The sequence below is a fragment of the Coregonus clupeaformis genome, chromosome 39 (genome assembly GCF_020615455.1).
Source record: "Coregonus clupeaformis isolate EN_2021a chromosome 39, ASM2061545v1, whole genome shotgun sequence".
NCBI lineage: Eukaryota > Metazoa > Chordata > Actinopteri > Salmoniformes > Salmonidae > Coregonus > Coregonus clupeaformis.
The window spans coordinates 20,242,393-20,265,221 of record NC_059230.1 but is presented as its reverse complement, the minus strand read 5'-3'; the positions used below and the strand labels follow the sequence as shown (position 1 = coordinate 20,265,221).

The 22,829-nt window shown below is 45.6% G+C and overlaps 1 protein-coding gene across 4 annotated transcripts; it reads right to left on the bottom strand.

Moving 5' to 3' along the window:
• Positions 1-103: 103 nt before the first annotated feature.
• LOC121554433 (RNA-binding protein 4B) lies at positions 104-6,483 on the bottom strand. 4 transcript variants are annotated; one of them, XR_005997692.2, is made up of 8 exons: positions 6,449-6,483; positions 5,470-5,897; positions 4,696-5,348; positions 3,122-3,190; positions 2,834-2,866; positions 2,498-2,639; positions 789-1,017; positions 104-575 (listed from the first exon to the last, which is right to left on the bottom strand). XR_005997692.2 is itself a non-coding variant. In XM_041868020.2 (4 exons), the coding sequence occupies exons 2-3, from the start codon at positions 5,876-5,878 to the stop codon at positions 4,720-4,722; spliced, it is 1,038 nt and encodes a 345-aa protein (XP_041723954.1). In that variant the 5' UTR covers positions 5,879-5,897; positions 6,449-6,483; the 3' UTR covers positions 3,598-4,406; positions 4,696-4,719. The 4 variants fall into 4 exon arrangements, 2 of the variants coding, with proteins under 2 accessions (XP_041723954.1, XP_045067927.1); XR_005997691.2 differs by having other exon boundaries at positions 2,834-3,190; XM_041868020.2 differs by lacking the exons at positions 104-575; positions 789-1,017; positions 2,498-2,639; positions 2,834-2,866; positions 3,122-3,190 and adding an exon at positions 3,598-4,406.
• Positions 6,484-22,829: the final 16,346 nt, after the last annotated feature.

Sequence of the window (22,829 nt, the reverse complement as noted above, 5' to 3'; positions counted from 1 at the left end):
TGTCTACCTACGTGTTTGATGAGATATGACCCCTATTTTCTCTATTATCTTGGAGCTGAAGTTACAGTGAGCCAGTCAAACAATGTAAAAATTCAGTCGCTCGTATCTTTTCTCACAATCATATTTATTCATTGTATACTAACCTGAATCTAAATAGGCCATAGTAACTTCAAAAGAAAGGACTTATAGTCAGTGAAGACATATTGGTGAGGTCCCCTATCCCTAGGCGACTATCCAACCCCTCTTCCTCTCTTGCCTGGCAAATGTCAACAGCCACAGAACAACTATGAAGGCAGAGAAGGAGAAGAGAGACATGGCCACTAGCTCCGAGGCCGGTACGGTCCAGCGGGGTTTGGGCCTGGACCTGACAGCTCTCGTGCTCATCTACCTGCAGGAGGTAACCCCCACTCAGCCACCCCTCCTGGAAACAGCAGTAGCCTCCAGAGTCAGACAGAGAGGCCTGGTGGATGAGATAGCTCTTTCCCCCATGTGAGAGATCCAGGGAGTGGGAGCTGTACTTCTGGAGAAGGTACAGCTGGGTTAGAGGCAGTGCATCTCGTTCCCAAGATACAGGGCTGTGGGCAGGAAGTCGACAGAAAGAATATAAAGACAGATTTACCCAGTACTCCATTGTTAGACTGGTAGTTGGGATTTGAAATATCCAGTTATACTTTGATAACATCCATTAATCATCAATTATAAATGTGTCGTGATTGAGTGGTGTGTTGTCAGTTGCTTATTGTGACCTCACTAAAGAGCCCCTGAAGTGGAAAGGGGCATCAGCTCACCTGTACACAGAGACAGAGGGACACAGCAGCACAGTGTCCAAGGAGGCTGTGATGTCAACAGGCAGAGGTCGGACAGTCCTGCCGACATGTTTGTATGATGACCTCTGGGCCCCGGACAATGGAGAAACCTTGTAATCTCTCTAGATGTCTCGGAACCACCCCACAGGGAAGGGCCTCACTGGGTATCCCCTCTCTTGTGCTCACATTGAGGGTGTGTGCATAGCACAACCTAGGTAGAACAGAGGAAGTTAGGAATCAGCACTTCTCAGTGGATATAATAGGACACTACACCTCTCACTGTTACATGTAGAGAAATGTAATGAAACGTAAACCTGTAGTAGTCTCCTGCTCTTGCCTCTGAGGCAAATCTTAACTTCCACTTAGGTCAAACTTTCACTTTATCATGCATTGATGGCAATGGGACACCGAGTGCAAATGTTGCTTAAATAGACGTAAGGATTTGTCTCCAATGTAACTACACCAATCCTCTTCCTCTCTCCAAGTTCCCCACAGCGATTGCAACCCTGCCAGGCACCCCATACTGTGAACACCTCCCCTAGCACCTTCCCCAGCCTCACTGTTAAGTTCTCCCTGGGCAATGGCCCGTGGTGGGCATCGGAGTGAAGTCCCAGAGCCCTCCATAGATTAATGTTCCTTCTTTCCCTGCTTGATGGAGCGCTCTGCAGACCCATGCCAAACCTTTGCCTGTTGGTTTCTGAGTGCTCTCAGTCCACAGCAGGTAACACTGAGGGGAGATTCACTCTTTCACAGTTGGTGGTGTCAGCTTTCAGCATACTGGTGGGGGCTCTACTGGTCTGGATCACTATTGGAGATGAGCTGTAGCCTATGTCTGAGATTCCCTGGAAGGTCCACTTGATCAAAGGGTGTAGGGAGGCACCAGGGCAGACCAGAGTGGCAGGGTTTAGGCTGAGTAGGGCCACAGTACAGGTCTTCCCAGTGACACACTCAACCAATGGGGCTTCAGCAGGAGAGACACTATGCCACACTCCAGACAGGAGCATGACCAATAAGGTCACAATAGCACAACCCATGGTCCCCCAGGGCTAGCTTCAAGTATTTATATGTCTGTTATGTACCCACACAGGCATCCTAAGCAGTTCTTTAGCATTGAGTGTTCTATTTCAATGCCTCTGTAGTTCCCCAGTGTTCTATTTTGAAGCCTTTTACTGTTCTGTGATCACAAACAGCTGTGACATCACAATCATCCTGTGAACTGATACAGTGCCTTAAAGGACACAGAGGATATTTTGTCCATACTCAATCATTGAAGGCAATAAAGAAATCACTTCAGACGTGTTCATAAAAATTAATTACTTCATTTCTGATAATTGGACTGGTAAATGAAATATACATTTTAAATCAGTGCTTTTAAGTAGTCATCTTTTTGCCGTTGAGCATGCAAGGCCATACAACACTTTGATGTGACAGTACATTTAACATTACATAACATGTTTTTCAATAGTGATAATTAAAAAAAAGCATTGACGACAGGTCACTGACGCCACTTCAACTCAAGAGCCATCTACTCAGCAGATGACTATGCAGCAGTCAGTCTTAGAGCGGGGCATGCCCAAGACTTCCTGAAGAAAGAAGAGTTGGTACACTTCTTTCCCCTCACTCACAAACTTAATATTTCAGTGGGAAAAAGTTAACTTAGACACAAAATGGCACGGAGAGAGATAACTGACCATGATGAGCAACTGCAACGCCTGCATAGGACAGACCTGGAAGCACCCAGGCACAGCATACAAAACCCTGAAGAGCAGTGTCAGGGCATCAAGATGAGCAGAAGTCCACTTCTGTACCAAACTCTGGAAAGAAGACAGTGGCCTAGAGGGGAAGAGAAGGCAGAAATAGGATGGAGACAAGTATAATAGAAAGGGTATACTAAGCAAGGGAATATGTGTCCATACAATTCAAAATAAATTCTACATTTAGTATGAACAACATGACACTTAATCAAATATTTCATTATCGACACCTACATGGTTTCACGATTCTGCTTAAAAATAATTTCCCAATACCTTTGAGCAGAATTCCACTTCTGTACCAACCTCCTGTGCAAGGAAAGCACACAAGATGGGAGAAACAAGATGGGGATCAGTTGGACAGAAAAGGATACAAAAAAGATACTAAGCATGGGCAAAGTATGTCATCAAATGGGGGAGTGGGGGATTGGCAGAATGTTCTTAAAACACATAATCCACTGTTTTATTTGATAAATCATACTTCTGTATAAATGAACATCAATTAATTTAACATTACCTCCACATATCCTCATTGGACAGTTTAAGACACCCAGGCTTACTTACCTCAGAACAGCAGTCTCCTACAGTACAGTGTGTCCACAACACCTATCCACAGATCATGGTTCTAACAACCTACAAAAAGCAGAGATGCTAAGAACACCAGGGCTAATATTATCATATATATATATATATATAAATAAAATGGGAGAGCGCATAGTGAGAGCAAAAGCCAAAACATTACATATATTTAAGAGTGACGTGAAGAACATGGTAGGGTATCCAGTGGTTGAGAGATGGGGAGTGTCATTGTGCAATTAAGCGCTTTCAGAGATCGCAAGAGACTTTGCCATCGCAAAGTTCAAAGTGGGTAATTTCCCCCACTACTTTGAATATAACATTAAAACGTGTTCAGTAGAATGGACCGAAATGGCATAGATTAAGTTACAGTGCTGATGTATATTGGCTTCCACTGACTACAAAGAGTATGGTCATGAAGGGTCTATAATAACGAGGAAAGATGGGAAAGTTCAAAGTGACAATATAGTTCAAATCAGTTTATTAAAATGCTCTAAAATCTGTCAAGAAAATAAAATCATACATAAACGCAGCTTTGGGGTATCTAGGTATTTTTAAAAAAAGAAAAGAAATCAGCATATAATTTAACAAAAAATGTCTAAATCAAATTTACATTGGTAGTTAAGTTAAATCACTATGCCGACAGTTGCGTCGCAAAACGTCTTGAATAACGGTAAGTACCACCCACAGCCAAGATCTGACCAATTAAAGCGAAGTTATACTTAACACGTTGTTGGACTGATTATGCAAATGATTGTGTGGTTTATTTCTCTAACTGTAGCTAGATACAGCTCTAAGTATCTTTGTAACATTCAGGTTTACCAAAATTACATAAATTGCTCTTTAATTCATATTAAAATATTCCATTCATGAATGTCACAGTTTTGGGTTTTCATCCATTCACATTACACTATGACGGAAATAATTAGGCCTATATGGAGCCCTTAGCTGTACTGCGTCAAATCAAAATAGACTAACACCTCAGAAATGGAAAAAAAAAAAAACTCTGCCTTCGGTCTACGCCCCAAACAGTTAATGAATCTCAAACAATCAAATCAAGCAGAACAAAAAAAGGTTAAACAGTTCAAGCAAGAGGACGAAACCGAAGACATAAAAGCGTATTTTTTTTTTTTTTAAGTATGGGGTGACCGCAAGCAATACAGTGTCTTCCAGTAAGTCGCAGGTGAACGCAACGCAATCCGCCACAGGCGAAGGGGGGGTATAGCGCCACGTGCATCAGGAGACAACGACGATCTTGGCGGATAATTTTAACCTGGAAAGAGAGCAAACCACACAAGTCAAAGCGCATTTTACTCATGGAGGAACGCGCTCAGGTTCAGTAAAAACGTCCAGCATTCTTTAAAGGCATATTAAGATTTGGAGAGTTTATAAAGGCTAAGGAGATGGTGAAACAATGTCTTAGGAACTTTTCTAGACTGGTATTTTAAGCGAGACATTTATCGTCAACGTGAGGATTAACCCCCAATTCAAAAATTTGTTTTAAAGTGAGCTAGATATGGAGTGGACATGCGTAGTGTAATATCCTGTCTCTGATATCTCACCTTGAGTCAAACACCAGTGTGTGTTCAGTAAGAGTAGCGGGCAGGAGGCGGTGGAGGGACCCTGTCAGCGTAGGGGTCCCTGGTACGTGGTAGGTTGTACATTGCGGGCCTGGACAGAGGAGAGAGCCGGGAGCGCTCATATGAGTAGCCGTTACCAGCGGGTGGCATGGGGGGAGGAGAGGGTCTTCTGATGGGACTGCGGTCACGGGAGTAGTAGGACAGAGGTGGGAGGGTGCGACGCTCGTACGGGTCGAGTGAGGAGGCCGCAAGGCGCTCCCTAACCATGACAGAAGGGGGTGGTGGTGGGGGTATGGAGCCAAAGCGCCTCTCATCTCCATAGCCTGAGAGGCCACCATAAGGGGCAGGGCGAGCTCTGTACTTCTCATAGTAATCCACCACCGCGTAGCTTTCCCTCTCGCGCTCATAGGCACGCTCGGGGGGGTACGGAGCTCGTCTAGGGGGAGGTGGTGGTGGAGGGAGGCCAGGGTACCCCCCTGACATGCGACCTCTGTAATGAGGGGGCTCAGGCTGCCCCCTGTCCCCGGGGTAGCCACGAGGTGCTGGCCAGTATGCACACCTATCTGGTGGGGGGCCATAATCCTCTTCCTCCCCTCTGGGACGGCTTTTTGACATCTGAACGTGAATACGTTTGCCTAAAGAGGAAAACGACGATTAACAGTCAGACAGTGACATGCAAAACAAAAGTCCATATTTAACGTCAGGACTTCCCAGCAGTTTAATAGTGAATGTTAAATGAGGGTCTTAGTTTCTTACCTTGGAAGTCAGAGTTGTCTAATCCCTTTATGGCATCCTTGGCCTCATCCGAGTTGGACATGTGGACGAAAGCAAAGTTTTTGACAATAGCACATTCTGTGACTGTGCCATACTCCTCGAACAAGGTGCGGAGCTCATCATCGTTGCCTTTCTCCACATTGGCCACGTGAAGTTTCACCGGACCCTGGTTCTTTCCCCTGCTTGGCTCCACATTGATTGGCCTGCCATGAAGCTTTAAGAGGTGCAGGCTGCGGATGGCTTTGGTGGCAGACTTACGGTCATCCATGTGGACGAAGGCATAGTTTTTGAACTTTGCACATTCTGTCACTGTGCCATGTTGAGTAAACAGCGCCTCGATCTCATCCTTTTCGACCTCGTTAGGGAGGTTTCCAATAAAGATCTTCACCATATTTATTTCAACGCAGAGCCTGTGAGAGGAGAGGCATGTCAATATACCAGTTATGCTGCAAATGCGTGATGGTGAGTGGGCGGCAGAGAAAGGAAATTAAATTATTGACGTTACCTAACGTTAGCAAGCTAACGTAGTCTAGTGAAATGTAATGCATACTGGCCCAACCGTTACCAAATGCTATCTAGCAAACAAACTTTGTTCAATGTCCAAGTTCAACACATTTCTAAAGCCGGGTAAGCTGTTGTCCAGCAAGCAACGTCATAAAGCCGGACGAAAGTGGAGTGGTTAGCTAGCTTGCTAACGTTAACCGGCTAGTTATGGAATATCGAAAGTAGTCAAGACTTCCTCCATGACAGCATCCACTGGCAATGGGTGGCTAACGTTAGCTAGCTAGCTAGATAGCTAACATTAGCTACCTATATGATAGCTCAATAACGACAAAAACACGAATGGCAAATTCATGTATCGCAATTATCGTAAAGCAAGTTCAACTAGTGATTTTGGCATAAAACACTTCGAAATAACGAGTACATTACCGTGGCAACATTGATTAGCTAACAAACTCACCTTACCGCTTGAACGATGACGAAACAAGATATTAACTCACGTCAGTTTTCTGAACTAATGCGACATGGCCCGCCCACTGAAAGGTTTGATTGGTGAATGGCCTTGTCCGTATGTTATTCACCGGTAAACAAGTAGTTTGATTGGAGAAACTGGTAAAACGAAATGAATTTAACAAAATCACAACAGACCAATTCTGTTCTTTTTTTACAATAATTGGTCTTTTGACCAGTCACATCAGATATTTTCACACCAGCTCTTTTTCTCAGAGCTGATCTGATTGTTCAACAGACCTATTAGTAAAAAAAGATCAGAATTGTGCCACCTGTGTTAAGTCACGGAATTTTGCTCTTCTTTTTCAACTCATGTTCTGCTCAGTGCTATTTGGAGATGCTCACACATCTCAGAATACGTACACCCAATAATTAATTTTCAGACAATTTAAGTTAAAATATTGTATTATTTACACTCATATTATATAAAGCATAGGCAACATTGCCACGGGAGATGGAGGGACATGTCTCCCCCAACATTCAGAACAGGACGATTCTCCCCCTCCCCCAATCATTTCTTTATTGGCCCCCCAGATAGCTAATGAACACCTCAAAAGCCATGGCAAAATGTGTAGAATTGCAGGAAATTAGCTTTAACTGTAATCTTTGGGCACGAAAAATGGTCCAACTCCTCTTTGAAAATGTTCATGCAGAAATGGGGTTTGCCTTTTTTGGGTGGTTTATTTATGTGTAATTCTGGTCATGCGCACCGCGACTGACGTAGCTAGTTCGTTAGCTTAGGTAGCCACTTGTAGCTAGTCAGTAACTCCAGTATGTGTTGACGTAATTTCATAGGATTTGCTTTTGGACGGAAGCTGTAGAGATCGGTAAGAAATATCTTATTCATCCCAAAAAATGTTAAGCATTAAATTACCTGGGCCCAGTTTCCCAAAAGCATCTTAAGGCTAAATTCATCGTTAGAGCCTTCGTACTTAACCCTAATTGCTCCTGTAAGTCGCTCTGGATAAGAGCGTCTGCTAAATGACTAAAATGTAAAATGTAGGAGCGTCATTAAATCTCTGAGCTGTTTCCCAAAATCATCATTATTAATGTTGCACTTGAAAACGCTCGTAATCTAACACCTGCCTCAGACCACTTATAGAACAGCTAAGTATGTCATTAATGTTTTTTTGCCCTCCTGCGTCACTTTATACATAGAAGATCTCCGCTAATAGCCTGGCACCGAAGAAGATGGCGGCCTTGTGACTAGCTCTTAGGAAACTTTGCAGTATTTTGTTTTTTTATGCTCAGAAAGTGTTTTGCATCATTACATACAGCCGGGAAAAACTATTGGATATCAGAGCGGCGGTAACTCACCAGCATTACGACCAGCAATACGACTTTCCCGAAGCAGATCCTTTGTTTGCTCTCCCCAGGGCAACTGAACTGATTCCAGCAGCTGACCCAAAACATTGCCGGTAGCGGAGAGGCACTCAGAGCGGCCTGCTGGTCCGACTTAGGAGGTGCGCACACCACCCACCGCTTCCGAGTATATTACTCGCTAATGTTCAATCTTTGGTTAACAAGGTCGATGAACTACGAGCAAGGATTTCTTTCCAGAGAGACATCAAGGCCTGTAACATACTCTGTTTCACGGAAACATGGCTCTCTTGGGATATTCTGTCGGAATCGGTCCAGCCAGAGGGGTTCTCAGTTCATTGCGCAGACAGGAATAAATATCTCTCCGGGAAGCAGAAGGGCGGAGGTGTGTGTTTCATGATTAACGACTCATGGTGTAATTGCAGTAACATACAGGAACTCGAGTCCTTCTGTTCACCCGACCTAGAATTTCTCACAATCAAATCCCGACCGTATTATCTCCCAAGATAATTTTCTTCGGTTATAGTCACGGCCGTGTATATCCCCCCTCAAGCCGATACCACGACGGCCCTCAAAGAACTTCACTGGACTTTATGCAAACTGGAAACCACATATCCTGAGGCTGCATTTATTGTAGCCAGGGATTTTAACAAAGCAAATTTGAGGACTAGGCTGCCGAAGTTCTATCAACATATTGACTGTTGTACTCGCACTGCCAAAATCCTCGACCATTGCTATTCGAACTTCCGGGATGGTTATAAGGCCATCCCCCGCCCTCCTTTCGGCAAATCTGACCACGACTCCATTTTGCTTCTCCCTTCCTATAGGCAGAAACTCAAACAGGAAGTACCCGTGCAAAGGACTATTCAATGCAGGTCTGACCAATCGGAATCCACGCTTCAAGATTGTTTTGATCACGTGGACTGGGATATGTTCCGGGTAGCTTCTGGAAATAATTTTAACGAATACACAGAAACTGTGAGTGAGTTTATCAGGAAGTGTATAGGTGATGTTGTGCCCACTGTGACTATTAAAACCTTCCTTACCGGAAACTGTGGATAGATGGCAGCATTCGCACTAATCTGAAAGCACGAACAATTGCATTCAACCATGGCAAGGTGACTGGGAATATGGCAGAATACAAACAGTGAAGCTACTCACTCCGCAAAGCAATTAAACTGGCAAAACATCAGTATAGAGACAAAGTGGAGTCGCAATTCAACGGCTCACCACCAAGGACTGTGGCCTCTCCTTCTCCGTGGCTGACGTGAGTAAGACATTTAAGCGTGTTAACCTTAAATGGGCAGGTGTAGACCTTACCGTGAAATGCTTACTTACAAGCCCTTAACCAACAACGCAGTTAAGAAAAATAAGAGTTTAGAAAATTGAGGTAATATGTACATGTAGGTAGGGGTAAACTGACTATGCATAGATAATAAACAGCGAGTAGCGGGGGTTCACTGCAAATAGTTTGGGTAGTCTCATAGGGCGGCGCACAATTGGCCCAGCGTCGTCTGGATTAGGGGAGGGTTTTGCTGTGGGGGGGCTTTACTTGGCTCTTCACGCTCTAGAGACTCCTTGTTGCGGGCCAGGCGCCTACAGGCTGACTTCGGTCGTCGGTTGAATGGTGTTTCCTCCAACACATTGGTGGGGCTGGTGTCATAGAAATATTTGACTCAAAAGTAGTCAACTCAAAAATATCTCTCAAGAGACTGGAGCTTGTGAATCCAAAAATTAGACTTTATTATTTGCATAACAAAGCCGAGCTTGCTCCATGGAACAACTGTCTTTCTTTGGCTTAGAGCTCCCTTTTATACACACAAATGCATATAGCATACATTCATGTTTACATAGCATACAATTACTCCCCTTAGGGCAAATGATTAACTTATTTTAGTGCCACTCTACCCCATCTTTCAACGTCCAGATGTCACATGTGGCTTACTCCAAAAGGCCATAGGCGCTTTTCCATATGAAGCCTCTTCCCCTTATCTCATTATATTGGTGGCAGACCCTTTCTCAAAAATAATACACATACATACATTAAGGCATGGTTACACACTGTATTGGCTATATTCCTTATTTAAACATACATCTGGATTATAGAATGTCAATCATGTTTACTATATTTTACTTTTGACATTTCCCAACATTTCCCTTAATGATACATAAAATATTACCATACTGGCTTCCGGGTTAAGAAGGCAGGTGTTAAGGAGCGCGGTTTGGCAGGTCATGTTTTGGAGGACGCATGACTCGACCTTCGCCTCTCCCAAGCCTGTTGGGGAGTTGTAGCGATGAGACAAGATCGTAATTGGATCGCAATTGGATATCGAGAAAAAGGGGGTAAAATACTATTTAAAAATAATAATAATAATAATCACCGCCTGGTACGGCAACTGCACCGCCTACAACCGCTGGGCTCTCCAGAGGGTGGTGCGGTCTGCCCAACGCATCACCGGCGGCACACTGCCTGCCCTCCAGGACACCTACAGCACCCGATGTCAGAGGAAGGCCAAAAAGATCATCAAGGACAACAACCACCCGAGCCACTGCCTGTTCACCCTGCTACCATCCAGAAGGCGAGGTCAGTACAGGTGCATCAAAGCTGAGACCATCAGACTGTTAAATAGCCATCACTAGCTGGCAACCACCCGGTTACTCAACCCTGCACCTAGAGGCTGCTGCCCTATATACATAGACATGGAATCACTGGTCAGTTTAATAATGTTTACATACTGCTTTACTAATTTCATATGTATATACTGTATTCTATTCTACTGTATTTTAGTCAATGCCACTCTGACATTGCTCGTCCTAATATTTATTTATTTCTTAATTCCATTCTTTTACTTTTAGATTTTTGTGTATTGTTGTGAATTGTTCGATACTACTGCACTGTTGGAGCTAGGAACACAAGCATTTCGCTACACCCGCAGTAACATCTGCTAAATATGTGTATGTGACCAATAAAATGTGATTTGATTTAGCTAGCTAACAAGCTTGAACTAAGAAGCTGACAAGCTTGTGTGTGCAGAGCATCACCAGAATTAAAAACACGTCTTACCTTTTTGTAGTTAATAAATTCAACGTGAAACATGATAACTAGGCCTATAGTATCCTTAACTAGCATTGAAAAAGTTAATCCATTCATCTCTAGCTAATTAAAAATCTCTCTCCCTATCTTCTCACGCTTCTAACATCAGTACCGTAGCCTATACTTTGGAGGGGGGTGGGGCAGGTAGCCTAAACATATTTTCCTGATTTGTTTGATATTAATAGTTAAATTATATACTTAACAAATAGTAAGACATTGCTGTTCTACTAATGCTGTGTTTTTGAAAGGGATGGTCTCCACTCTAGCTCCCTGCAGCTAATCTGGGCGTATGGTCATTAGAGATAGCTTGGGCTGGCAACTGATAAAGTTAGGTAATAAAACCAACAGCCACATTCCATTGTATGATTAGTGGTGCATGTGAGGGAGATGTCTCCAGTCTGACTGAGCCTGCATGCCATAGATAAGATGTGGTATGTGTGACTCGAGATAGAGATAGCCTGGAGGAGGAGAACAAACATTATTGTTTGTTCTCATCCTTGCATCTGGGAAATGTAGCCTGGACGAGTAAAATAACACCCCGTGCAGATAACCACCAGATGAACCCAAGGTGGCTTATGATGCCCCCGATCTGAATGGGAGGGGTGGAACCAGCATTTTTATATCTACTATATAAAGAACTCTACATTTTCTGTATATCAGAGCTCTCGGCCCAACACTCAAGAGTGTTGGGTCAACCAGCCTCACTTACTACCTTATTAATATGTTTTGAATAAAGTAATATCCTGATTGGTGATTGACCTTGTCTCTCCTCATTATTGATTAGAATTTCCACGACAGGCAGACACTAGTTAACGTTAATGGAACGCAGACCGTGTGGGATAGAAAGACGCCGGATTGGCACACATTCAACAAATCTGATCTAACAAAGTGGATATTTGTCAAATCCGTCATATTTTATGTATTGTAACAGGCCCACAATGTGGTTACTAAAGTCTGATTTAAATATTTTTGGTTGTTTTCGCTGCATAACATTTAGAAGTAGTCCCTTTTTTTAGGTTTAGAAGAAGTGACTGTTAAATGCTAACTCCCGTTCAGTACAAGCTGGTAGCATAGCTAGCATAGAGAAAGCATGTAATGCAGTTGATTGGTGATGATGACATGAACATGTATTGGGGCTGACATCCATACAAGCGTTAAACTCAGATTTTTACCTCAACATAGTGTGAAATAGGCCTACACATATAAACAGTAGCCTAAATGTAGGCTAATTTTGCTGGGGGGCAAAAGGCATGTGCGCACACTGGGGTCGAGTTCCATTGACCTCTTTACTACGGGTGTGTTTGTAAATTAAATCTGGAGTGCCAAAGTGCACTCTGGGCGTTCATAAATTCAGAGCTTTGTCAGATTTTCTGTTCGTAAATTCAGAGCGTTTCGCTCTCAGAGCGCACACTGGACGCTCTGGCCGAGGAGTTGGGTTAATCCGAGCGTTCTGACCTCACAACGGCAGTCAAGCACCCAAGCTAACCCGCTAACGTTGGCTAGCTACTTCCAGAAACAAATGAGAGAACAACCTCACTCTGACCATTTTACTCGCCCTGGCAGAGCTGGTTAGGCTGTTTTCATGTTATCCAGAGTGTTGGTGACTGTAACTGTGCTGCTGTCAACAATTTAATTACGCTTTTTTTGCCAACGTTTACTGACACCGGCCATATTCAACGGGTGTTGAGCGTTTGTAAATTCATCAGTTATTCTGCGAGAGTGCTCTGAAATCGGAGTAGATAGCCAGAGTGAATTTACGAACGCACCCAGAATGGTGTGGATGTATACCGGTCATTCAAAAATATTAATGCAAGTAGACAGCTGATTGGCCAGCTCATCCTCCTCAGGAGGATGACATCATCCTCTATGAGGAAATAGCAAGCATTGAAATGTTGTCTTTGAGATAGAAGTTGGAGGTGTTTTTATTTAGTTTTTTTTTCTCTCATCAAACTGTAGAATTGAAGGAAATGCGTTTTAAAATGTCAACAACAATACAAATCCGGGGGAGGACAGCCCGTCTACTGTTTGTCCCCCTGCCATTGATCTAAAGTACAACATTTGTACATGAATCAGATACTGTAGGTGCATGATTGTGTTAATCGTGTGTATCTAACAAGCCTATACAAAACACTGAAGATTTGTTTATTTTGATTCATTCATTGCAATCAATGTCATTCAGATATTGTTATGATTTCCTGAAAATGTTATGATTTCTCTAAAAGTGGCTGCTTTCCAATGGTGATTTAAAACAGAGATCTTTGTAATGCACTGTTGGCTGGCTGTGCTGCCACTCTCACATTCTAGGATAGCACTCAACATCCAAACCCCCCCAAATTTGTATCTTGCTTATGCTGGCTATACTGTGGCGCAAAGGGGTAGAGTCCAACAGGCATAGGCTGTAGAGGCGTAGAGGGGTAAGAGGGATGAGACAAGGGGTGAGGGGGATGTATGTTGACCTGGACAGAGGACGCGACATTGACACGGAGGAGAGGGCGCTGACGTAACTTCAACTCGCGTGCCATCTGGCACCAGGCACAGATGGGGCAGCAGGTGACCATGAGGCATATGGTTCCCTACAGGCAGTGATGGTGGGGAAGATATGAAATAGATGGGTGTCAGATCACTTGAATAAAGTGGCTTTTACTCCCACGATCACATCACATTTATTATTTTGGTCCTATTCAGTGATAAATGTCATTGGACCTATTATGGCCCTCATTATGATTGTGTGTTTATTGATCTTGTCTAGCATCACTTGACAGCTCTGTGTGTATGATACACTGGTTAATTTCATTATTGGAGATGTTACGTTATCAGACGAGTAACATCAGGGTTGTTTCACTCTACCTGGATGCGGTACCTCTCCCTCATGTTGCTCCTGAGGGCCAGAGAAGTAGATGGGATGCAGCCAGAGAAAATGTCCAGCAGGGGGAGACAGAGACACTCTCCTAAGTCTGTACTGAGCTGACACAAGAGACAGCAGGGGCACCAGAACCCAATGCAATCTGACAGGAGAGACAGACAGACAGGAAGACAGACAGACAGACAAAGTTACACACATGCATGCACTCACACACACGCATGCAGAGCATGTGCAGACCAGCTGGCTGGTGTGTTTACGGACATATTCAATCTCTCCCTTTCCCAGTCTGCTGTTCCCACATGCTTCAAGTGAGCCACCATTGTTCCTGTACCCAAGAAAGCAAAGGTAACTGAACTAAATGACTATCGCCCCGTAGCACTCACCTCTGTCATCATAAAGTGGTTTGAGAGACTAGTCAAGGATCATATCACCTCTACCTTACCTGACACCCTAGACCCACTTCAATTTGCTTACCGCCCCAATAGATCCACAGATGATGCAATCGCCATCACACTGCACACTGCCCTATCCCATCTGGACCAGTGGAATACCTATGCAAGAATGCTGTTCATTGACTATAGCTCAGCATTCAACACCATAGTACCCTCCAAGCTCATCATTAAGCTCGAAGCCCTGGGTCTGAACCCCGCTCTGTGCAACTGGGTCCTGGACTTCCTGACGGGCCACCCCCAGGTGGTGAAGGTAGGAAACAACATCTCTACTTCACTGATCCTCAACACTGGGGCCCCACAAGGGTGCATGCTCAGCCCCCTCCTGTACTCCCTGTTCACCCATGACCGCGTGGCCAAGCACGCCTCCAACTCAATCATCAAGTTTGCAGACGACACAACAGTAGTAGGCTTGATTACCAACAATGACGAGACCGCCTACAGGTAGGAGGTGAGGGCTCTGGGAGTGTGGTGCCAGGAAAATAACCTCTCACTCAACGTCAACAAAACAAAGGAGATGATCGTGGACTTCAGGAAACAGCAGATCATCAAGGACATCAACCACCCGAGCCACTGCCTGTTCACCCCGCTATCATCCAGAAGGCGAGGTCAGTACAGGTGCATCAAAGCTGGGACAGAGAGAATGAAAAACAGCTTCTATCTCAAGGCATTCAGACTGTTAAATAGCCATCACTAGCACATTAGAGGCTGCTGCTGCCTATTGAAATCACTGGCCACTTTAAGAAATGGAACACTAGTCACTTTAATAATGTTTACATATCTTGCACTACTCATCTCATATGTATACACAGTATTCTATTCTATAATATTCTACTGTATCTTAGTCCATGCCGCTCTGTCATTGCTTATAATAATAATAATATGCCATTTAGGAGACGCTTTTATCCAAAGCGACTTACAGTCATGTGTGCATAAATTTTTACGTATTGGTGGTCCCGGGGATCGAACCCACTACCTTGGCGTTACAAGCGCCATGCTCTACCAATTGCTTGTCCATATATATATATATTCTTAAATTCCATTCCTTACTAGATTTGTGTGTATTGGGTATATGTTGTGAAATTGTTAGATATTACTTGTTAGATATTACTGCACTGTCGGAGCTAGAAGCACAAGTATTTCGCTACACCCGCAATAACATCTGCTAAACACGTGTATGTGACAAATACAATTTGATTTGATTTGCACACCCACTCACACACATACACACACATGCATTCACAAACACACACACACACATTCATTGAATACACTCACAGATCTTTATGTCGTCACAACAGTCACAGATGCTGCTGCTCCACACCTCAGTCTTTGAGACTGCAGGGGACCGAAACATGCCTGGCTGTATGGTCACTACAGTCATCGGCTGGAGCTGTACTGCCATCACCATGGATATACAGAGGACATTGCAAATGAAAGGGACGGCCATAGATCTGCCCAGGTAATATGGAGTTGAGTTATATGACAAAAAAACAGAAAGAAAATACAACTAGAATCATGCTGATTCAATATACACTACCGGACAAAGGTTTTAGAACACCTACTCATTTAAGGGTTTTTCTTTATTTTTACTATTTTCTACATTGTAGAATAATAGTGAAGACATCAAAACTATGAAATAACACATGGAATCATGTAGTAATCAAAAAAGTGTTTATCAAATCAAAATATATGTTATATTTGAGATTCTTCAAATAGCCACCCTTTGCCTTGATGACAGCTTTGCACACTCTTGGCATTCTCTCAACCAGCTTCACCTGGAATGCTTTTCCAACAGTCTTGAAGAAGTTCCCACATATGCTGAGCACTTGTTGGCTGCTTTTCCTTCACTCTGCGGTCCGACTCATCCCAAACCATCTCAATTTGGTTGAGGTCGGGGGATTGTGGAGGCCAGGTCATCTGATGCAGCACTCCATCACTCTCTTTCTTGGTAAAATAGCCCTTACACAGCCTGGAGGTGTATTGGGTCATTGTCCTGTTGAAAAACAAATGATAGTCCCACTAGGCCCAAACCAGATGGGATCGCTGCAGAATGCTGTGGTAGCCATGCTGGTTAAGTGTGTCTTGAATTCTAAGTAAATCACAGACAGTGTCACCAGCAAAGCACCCCCACACAATAACACCACCTCCTCCATGCTTTACGGTGGGAACTATACATGCGGAGATCATCCGTTCACCCACAGCGCATCTCACAAAGACACGCTGGTTGGAACCAAAAATCTCCAATTTGGACTCCAGACCAAAGGACACATTTCCACCGGTCTAATGTCCATTGCTCGTCTTTCTTGGCCCAAGCAAGTCTCTTCTTCTTCTTGGTGTCCTTTAGTAGTGGTTTCTTTGCAGCAATTCGACCATGAAGGCCTGATTCACACAGTCTCCTCTGAACAGTTGATGTTGAGATGTGTCTGTTACTTGAACTCTGTGAAGCATTTATTTGGGCTGCAATTTCTGAGGCTGGTAACTCTAATGAACTTATCTTCTGTAGCAGAGGTAACTCTGGGTCTTCCATTCCTGTGGCGGTCCTCATGAGAGCCAGTTTCATCATAGTGCTTGATGGTTTTTGCGACTGCACTTGAAGAAACTTTCAAAGTTCTTGAAATGTTCCGTATTGACTGACCTTCATGTCTTAAAGTATTGATGGACTGTCGTTTCTCTTTGCTTATTTGAGCTGTTCTTACCATAATATGGACTTGGTCTTTTACAAAATAGGGCTAACTTCAATATACCCCCCCTGCCTTGTCACAACACAACTGATTTGTTTAACACTTTTTTGGTTACTACATGATTCCATATGGGTTATTTCATAGTTTTAATGTCTTCACAATTTTTCTACAATGTAGAAAATAGTAAAAAAAAACTTAAAAAAAAAACTTGAATGAGTAGGTGTTCTAAAACTTTTGACCGGTGGTGTACAATTATTACATTGTTTGTTATCTTAGCTGAATAACGGAATAACCGTATAACAAATGTATTATTACGTTATTCTGTTATTCAGCTTAGTTAACAGATTCAACATCATCACTACTGGCCTTTAAACTTCTGACGTCGCAAAGAATACATCTTCTTTCACTACTGCCAGAGGGGCTCCCAAGTGGTGCAGCGATCTAAGGCATTGCATCTCAGTGCTTGAGGCGTCACTACAGACCCCCTGGTTCAATTCCAGGCTGTATCACAACCGGCCGTGATTGGGAGTCCCATAGGGCGGCGCACAATTGGCCCAGCGTCGTCCGGGTTTGGCCGGTGTAGGCCGTCACTGTAAATAAGAATTTGTTCTTAACTGACTTGCCTAGTTAAATAAAGGTTAAATAAAATAAACAAAATAAAAGAGGGACTATGTCAGTAGCTAATTCCACAGTTTTTATTGGTTGCTATCACAAGTCCCATCTGAAACTCTAATAGCAGGCTGGTTTTTATGTTTGCTCGGATCAGAGGGGCTGGTCTGGTCTTTTCACAGTAAACATAATAATAAAAGCTAATCACCTCCCCTTCGATTAATCTCTAGGTTACTGGTAGTCTCCCTAGGCAGGCGGGTTGCCTCCCACATGAACAATGTGGCAACACACACAAATTATGTTGCTTATGTGTTGCTTTAAGTCTGGGATTAAAGAGACTAGGGATCTGGCTCTTAGAGCACTCAAAACACTAAAGTTGTGGTTCAATTGTGGTTTGGTTGTTCAACGGGTTTAGGTACTTACAGAATGGGTCAATGATGCTGTTCATGTTCTGATCTATTGTATGAAATTCATGTCAGTAACATTTTCTGCTACGATAACTTTGGCAGTTACTTAGATGTATTATTATATGAAATGTCAGTTTGTAGTCTCATTAATAACTTATCATCTGCTCTAGAGCTGAAAATAAAGTTATTATTTCAAAAGCAAGCAATTCATAATTTATTTCACATACAAATTCCCGGATGTACTATATTGATTGTGATATAAAAGCATTCATGGTAATGATATTGCTTTTAACCCACTCAATGTTTACAACTCTTTACGCCTTTACTGCTTGAAAGGTTCCTCATACGGCACATAACCATTATAATTTTCTGTTTTCGGGGATGACATAAAAATAACATACGGCATAACAAAATCGAAGAACCACAAAATACATCTCACAGCCTACCTGCTTCTGAAGGTGATGGTGATGGTCAGGTCTACTCCATGTCTCGGAGGGGTGGAGATGCAGAAAACAAGACTGGATACACAGAGTCAAATTCACACACGGAAAGATGGATGGGTCGACACACAGCTAATGAGAGAGTGTACCTGAGGTTCTCTCTGGCAACCAAATGTGTCTGTGTGGAGGGAGGAACCTGTGTGTGTGTGTGTGTGTGTGTGTGTGTGTGTGTGCGCATGCGTGCGTGCGTGCGTGTGCGTGTCACTCATGACATTGTCATTCTGTCGTAGAGTGACCTGGATCTGTGTAAACTCCTGCCTGCAGCCCACTGGGCACCTTGGAGATAATATAATTGGTGTGTGTGTGTGTGTGTGTGTGTGTGTTTGTGTTCGTGTGCGCGTGCTTGTGCGTGCATTAATGTATGTGTGTGTGGAGATAATATAATTGGTCACAGCTGTGGTGTGTGTGTGTGTCACTGGCACTGGTGACATTGTCATTGTATACTTCATAGAGTGACCTGGATCTGTGTAAACTCCTGCCTGCAGCCCCCTGGGCACTGTATGTTGTGTGTGTGTGTGTGTGTGTGTGTGTGTGTGTGTGTGTGTGTGTGTGTGTGTGTGTGTGTGTATGATGGATGAAATTAGACACTTGAAAATAAGTTGTTCATATCATAATAAATAAAGTAAATAATCATATCATTGCTGTGATGAGGTGTGAATGAAGGAGTCAGGCGCAGGAGGTAAAACACAGAAGTCAAGAGTTTATTCCGTTTACATAAATAAAACGCACCAAGCGTCAAAATGAAACTATCACAAGGGAAATATTCCACCTTGGCAATAACAAATGGAAGAGTAGCTCAACCGAGCTACTCGCTCTCACAATGAAACAATCACTCACAAAGACAAGGGGAACAGAGGGAACACTTATACACATACTAATTAGGGGAATGAGCACCAGGTGTGTGTGATTGACAAGACAAGTGGAGTGATGAGAATGGGATCGGCAGTAGCTAGTAAGCCGGTAACGACGAACGCCGAAACCTGCCCGAACAAGGAGGGGAGGCAGCCTCGGCAGAAGTCGTGACAGTACCCCCCTCTTGGCGCGCGGCTCCAGCAGTGCGCCGACCCCGGCCTCGGGGACGGCCAGGAGGACGCGGAGCAGGGCGGGTTGGATGGCGACGGTGGAAATCCCTCAACAGGGAGGGATCGAGGATGTCCCTCCTTGGGACCCAGCACCGTTCCTCCGGACCGTACCCCTCCCACGCCACGAGATACTGAAGGCCCCCCACCCGACGCCTCGAATCCAGTATGGAACGGACCGAGTACGCCGGGGCCCCCTCGATGTCCAGAGGAGGTGAAGGAACCTCCCGCACCTCAGACTCCTGGAGTGGACCATTAAACGGCCCCACAAACTACGGGCTCAGCTTCCGGCAGGGCAGGCGGAGGGGTAGATTCCGGGTCAAGAGCCAGACCCAATCCCCGGTACGAAAACCGGGGCCTCCCTGCGGTGGCGGTCAGCGCTCGCCTTCTGACGACGCACGGCGCGCTGGAGGCGAACGTGGGCAGCGTCCCAAGTCTCCTCTGCGCGCCGAAACCAGTCATCCACCGCAGGAGCCTCGGTCTGGCTCTGGTGCCACGGTGCCAGGACCGGTTGGTAACCCAAAACACATTGGAAGGGTGTTAGGTTAGTGGAGGAGTGGCAGAGAGAGTTCTGAGTGTATTCTGCCCATGGCAGGAAAACCGACCACTCCCCCGGCCGGTACTGACAGTAGGTCCACAGGAACCTACCCACATCTTGATTCACCCTTTCCACCTGCCCATTACTCTCGGGGTGAAATCCAGAGGTCAGGCTGACCGAGACCCCTAGACGTTCATGAACACCTTCCAGACTCTAGACGTGAACTGGGGACCTCGGTCGGACACTATATACTCTGGTACCCCGTAGTGCCGGAAGACGTGAGTAAACATAGCCTCCGCAGTTTGTAGGGCTGTGGGAAGACCGGGCAGAGGAAGGAGGCGGCAGGACTTCGAAAAGCAATCCACAACGACCAGGATAGTGGTGTTACCTTGGGAGAGGGGAAGATCAGTAAGAAAATCAATACTAAGTTGAGACCATGGTCGTTGTAGCTTACCCGCTGGGAGGTGCCTAGGTGCCTTACTTTGGGCGCACACTGAGCAGGAGGAAACATACACACTCACGTCCTTAGCCAAGGTAGGCCACCAGTACTTCTCGGTCAGGCATCGCATTGTACGACCGATACCTGGATGACCAGAGGAGGGTGACGTGTGTGCCCAGTAGATCAGACGATCACGGATAAGCGCAGGCACGTACTGCAGCCCAGCTGGACACTGTGGTGGAGATGGATGTGTGCGTAATGCCTGCGCTATATCCGCGTCCATCGCCCATACTACCGGCGCCACAATGCATGAGGCCGGGAAAATGGGGGTATTGTCTCTGGGCCTCTCCTCTGTGTCATACAGCGTTCTTCGTACCCGGAATGTATGAGAGTGGGAAACCTGGTGAAGAAGAGGGCCCACCTGGCCTGGCGAGGATTCAGCTTCCTCGCTGCCCGAATGTACTCCAGGTTACGGTGGTCTGTCCAGATGAGGAAAGGGTGTTTTGCCCCTTCGAGCCAATGCCTCCACACCGTCAAAGCTCAGACAACAGCCAGCAGCTCCCGATCACCAACGCCGTAGTTCTGCTCCGCCGAGGTGAGCTTCTTCGAAAACAAGGCACAGGGGCGGAGCTTGGGTGGTGTCCCTTGCCACGTCTTGGAAAACACGAGCACCAAATCATGGTCTTCGGGGGGGAATGCGCACAGTGGGGTTACCGTCTGGACTTTCCACCGTGGCCGCACCAACGGAAACACCTAGACACCTACCCGGACACTCACGCGACCACCCCGTAAGAACCCTCTGCGGCCATGAAAAATTGGGGTTGTGAAGGGCTAACCACGGAATACCTAAGACTACAGGGCAAGCAGGAGACTCAATAATCAAAAAAGTGATCTGCTCAACATGCGTCTCCTGTGTAATCATGGTGACTGGTACAGTAACCTCTTTACCCAACCCGGACCCTAATGGTCGACTATCAAGTGCTCTGATGGGGAGTGGAATGGATAGGGGAACCAATGAAATGTCTTGACGGTGTGCAAATGCCCAGTCCATAAAGTTCCCAGCTGCGCCTGAATCGACTAGTGCCTTATGCTGGGAAACTACCAGGTGATCGGGAAAGGAGATAGATAAGCTACAGTGCGCCGCAAAGGGCTTTGAACAAGTTTGGGTGTTCGTTACCTGGGGTGATGCGTGAGTACCCTGCCTACCGCCTCCAGACCCAAAGGAACATTGACTGCGACGTGAGGTGGATTGTCCCTTCGTGCCACCGGAGTGGCACTGTTGCTGTCCTCCTGCGCTCTCTCGACCGGCGGCTCCCCCCAGCTCCATCTGCTCAGGGTCAGAGTCGTCCAGAGTGGGAACGGGCAGACCCCTACCAGGACGTCCTCTGGCTGTTAGCAGATTGTCCAACCGGATGGCCATGTCCACCAGTTGGGAGAACGATAGCATGGCATCACGGCAGGCTAGCTCCCGTCGGACGTCCTCCCTAAGGATGGTCGATCAGGGCCTGCTCGTTCCACCCGGACCCCTCTGCCAGCGTCCGGAACTCCAGCGCGTAGTCCTGTGCGGTCCTCGTCCCCTGCCTCAGATGGACCAGTCGTTCGCCCGCCTCTCTACCCTCAGGCGGGTGATCAAAAACTGCCTGAAAGAGGTGAGCAAACTCCCCGTAGTCCTCCAACGCGGCACCTCCCTCGTTCCACACCGCGTTGGCCCACTCCAGGGCTCTCCCACAAAGGCAGGAAACGAGGACGGATACCTTCTCCCGCTCCAGTGGCGCCGGCCTGATGCTGGAGAAATACAACTCTAGTTGGAGCAGAAATCCCTTACATCGCGCTGCCGTCCCATCAAACGCCGGTGGCTGGGATATCTGGATCCCTCCAGGGGCTGGGGTGTAGGTGGCTGGATCCGGTTGACCAGCTGGTCTCGATAGATCGGGTCCTCTCTTCTCCAGGCTTACTACCTGAAGAATCCGATCCATCGCTTCCCCCAAGCTGGCCAGCATCGAGGAATGCTCCTGGACCCTTGCCACAACTCCAGGCATGCGGTCTTCTCCTGCTGACTCCATTCAGCGGGTGTGTGATTCTGTGATGAGGTGTGAATGAAGGAGTCAGGCGCAGGAGGTAAAACACTGAAGTCCAGAGTTTATTCTGTTTACATAAATAAAACGCACCAAGCGTCAAAACGAAACTATCACAAGGGAAATATTCCACCTTGGCAATAACAAATGGAAGAGTAGCTCAACCGAGCTACTCGCTCTCACATTGAAACAATCTCTCACAAAGACAAGGGGAACAGAGGGAACACTTACTGTATACACATACTAATTAGGGGACTGAGCACCAGGTGTG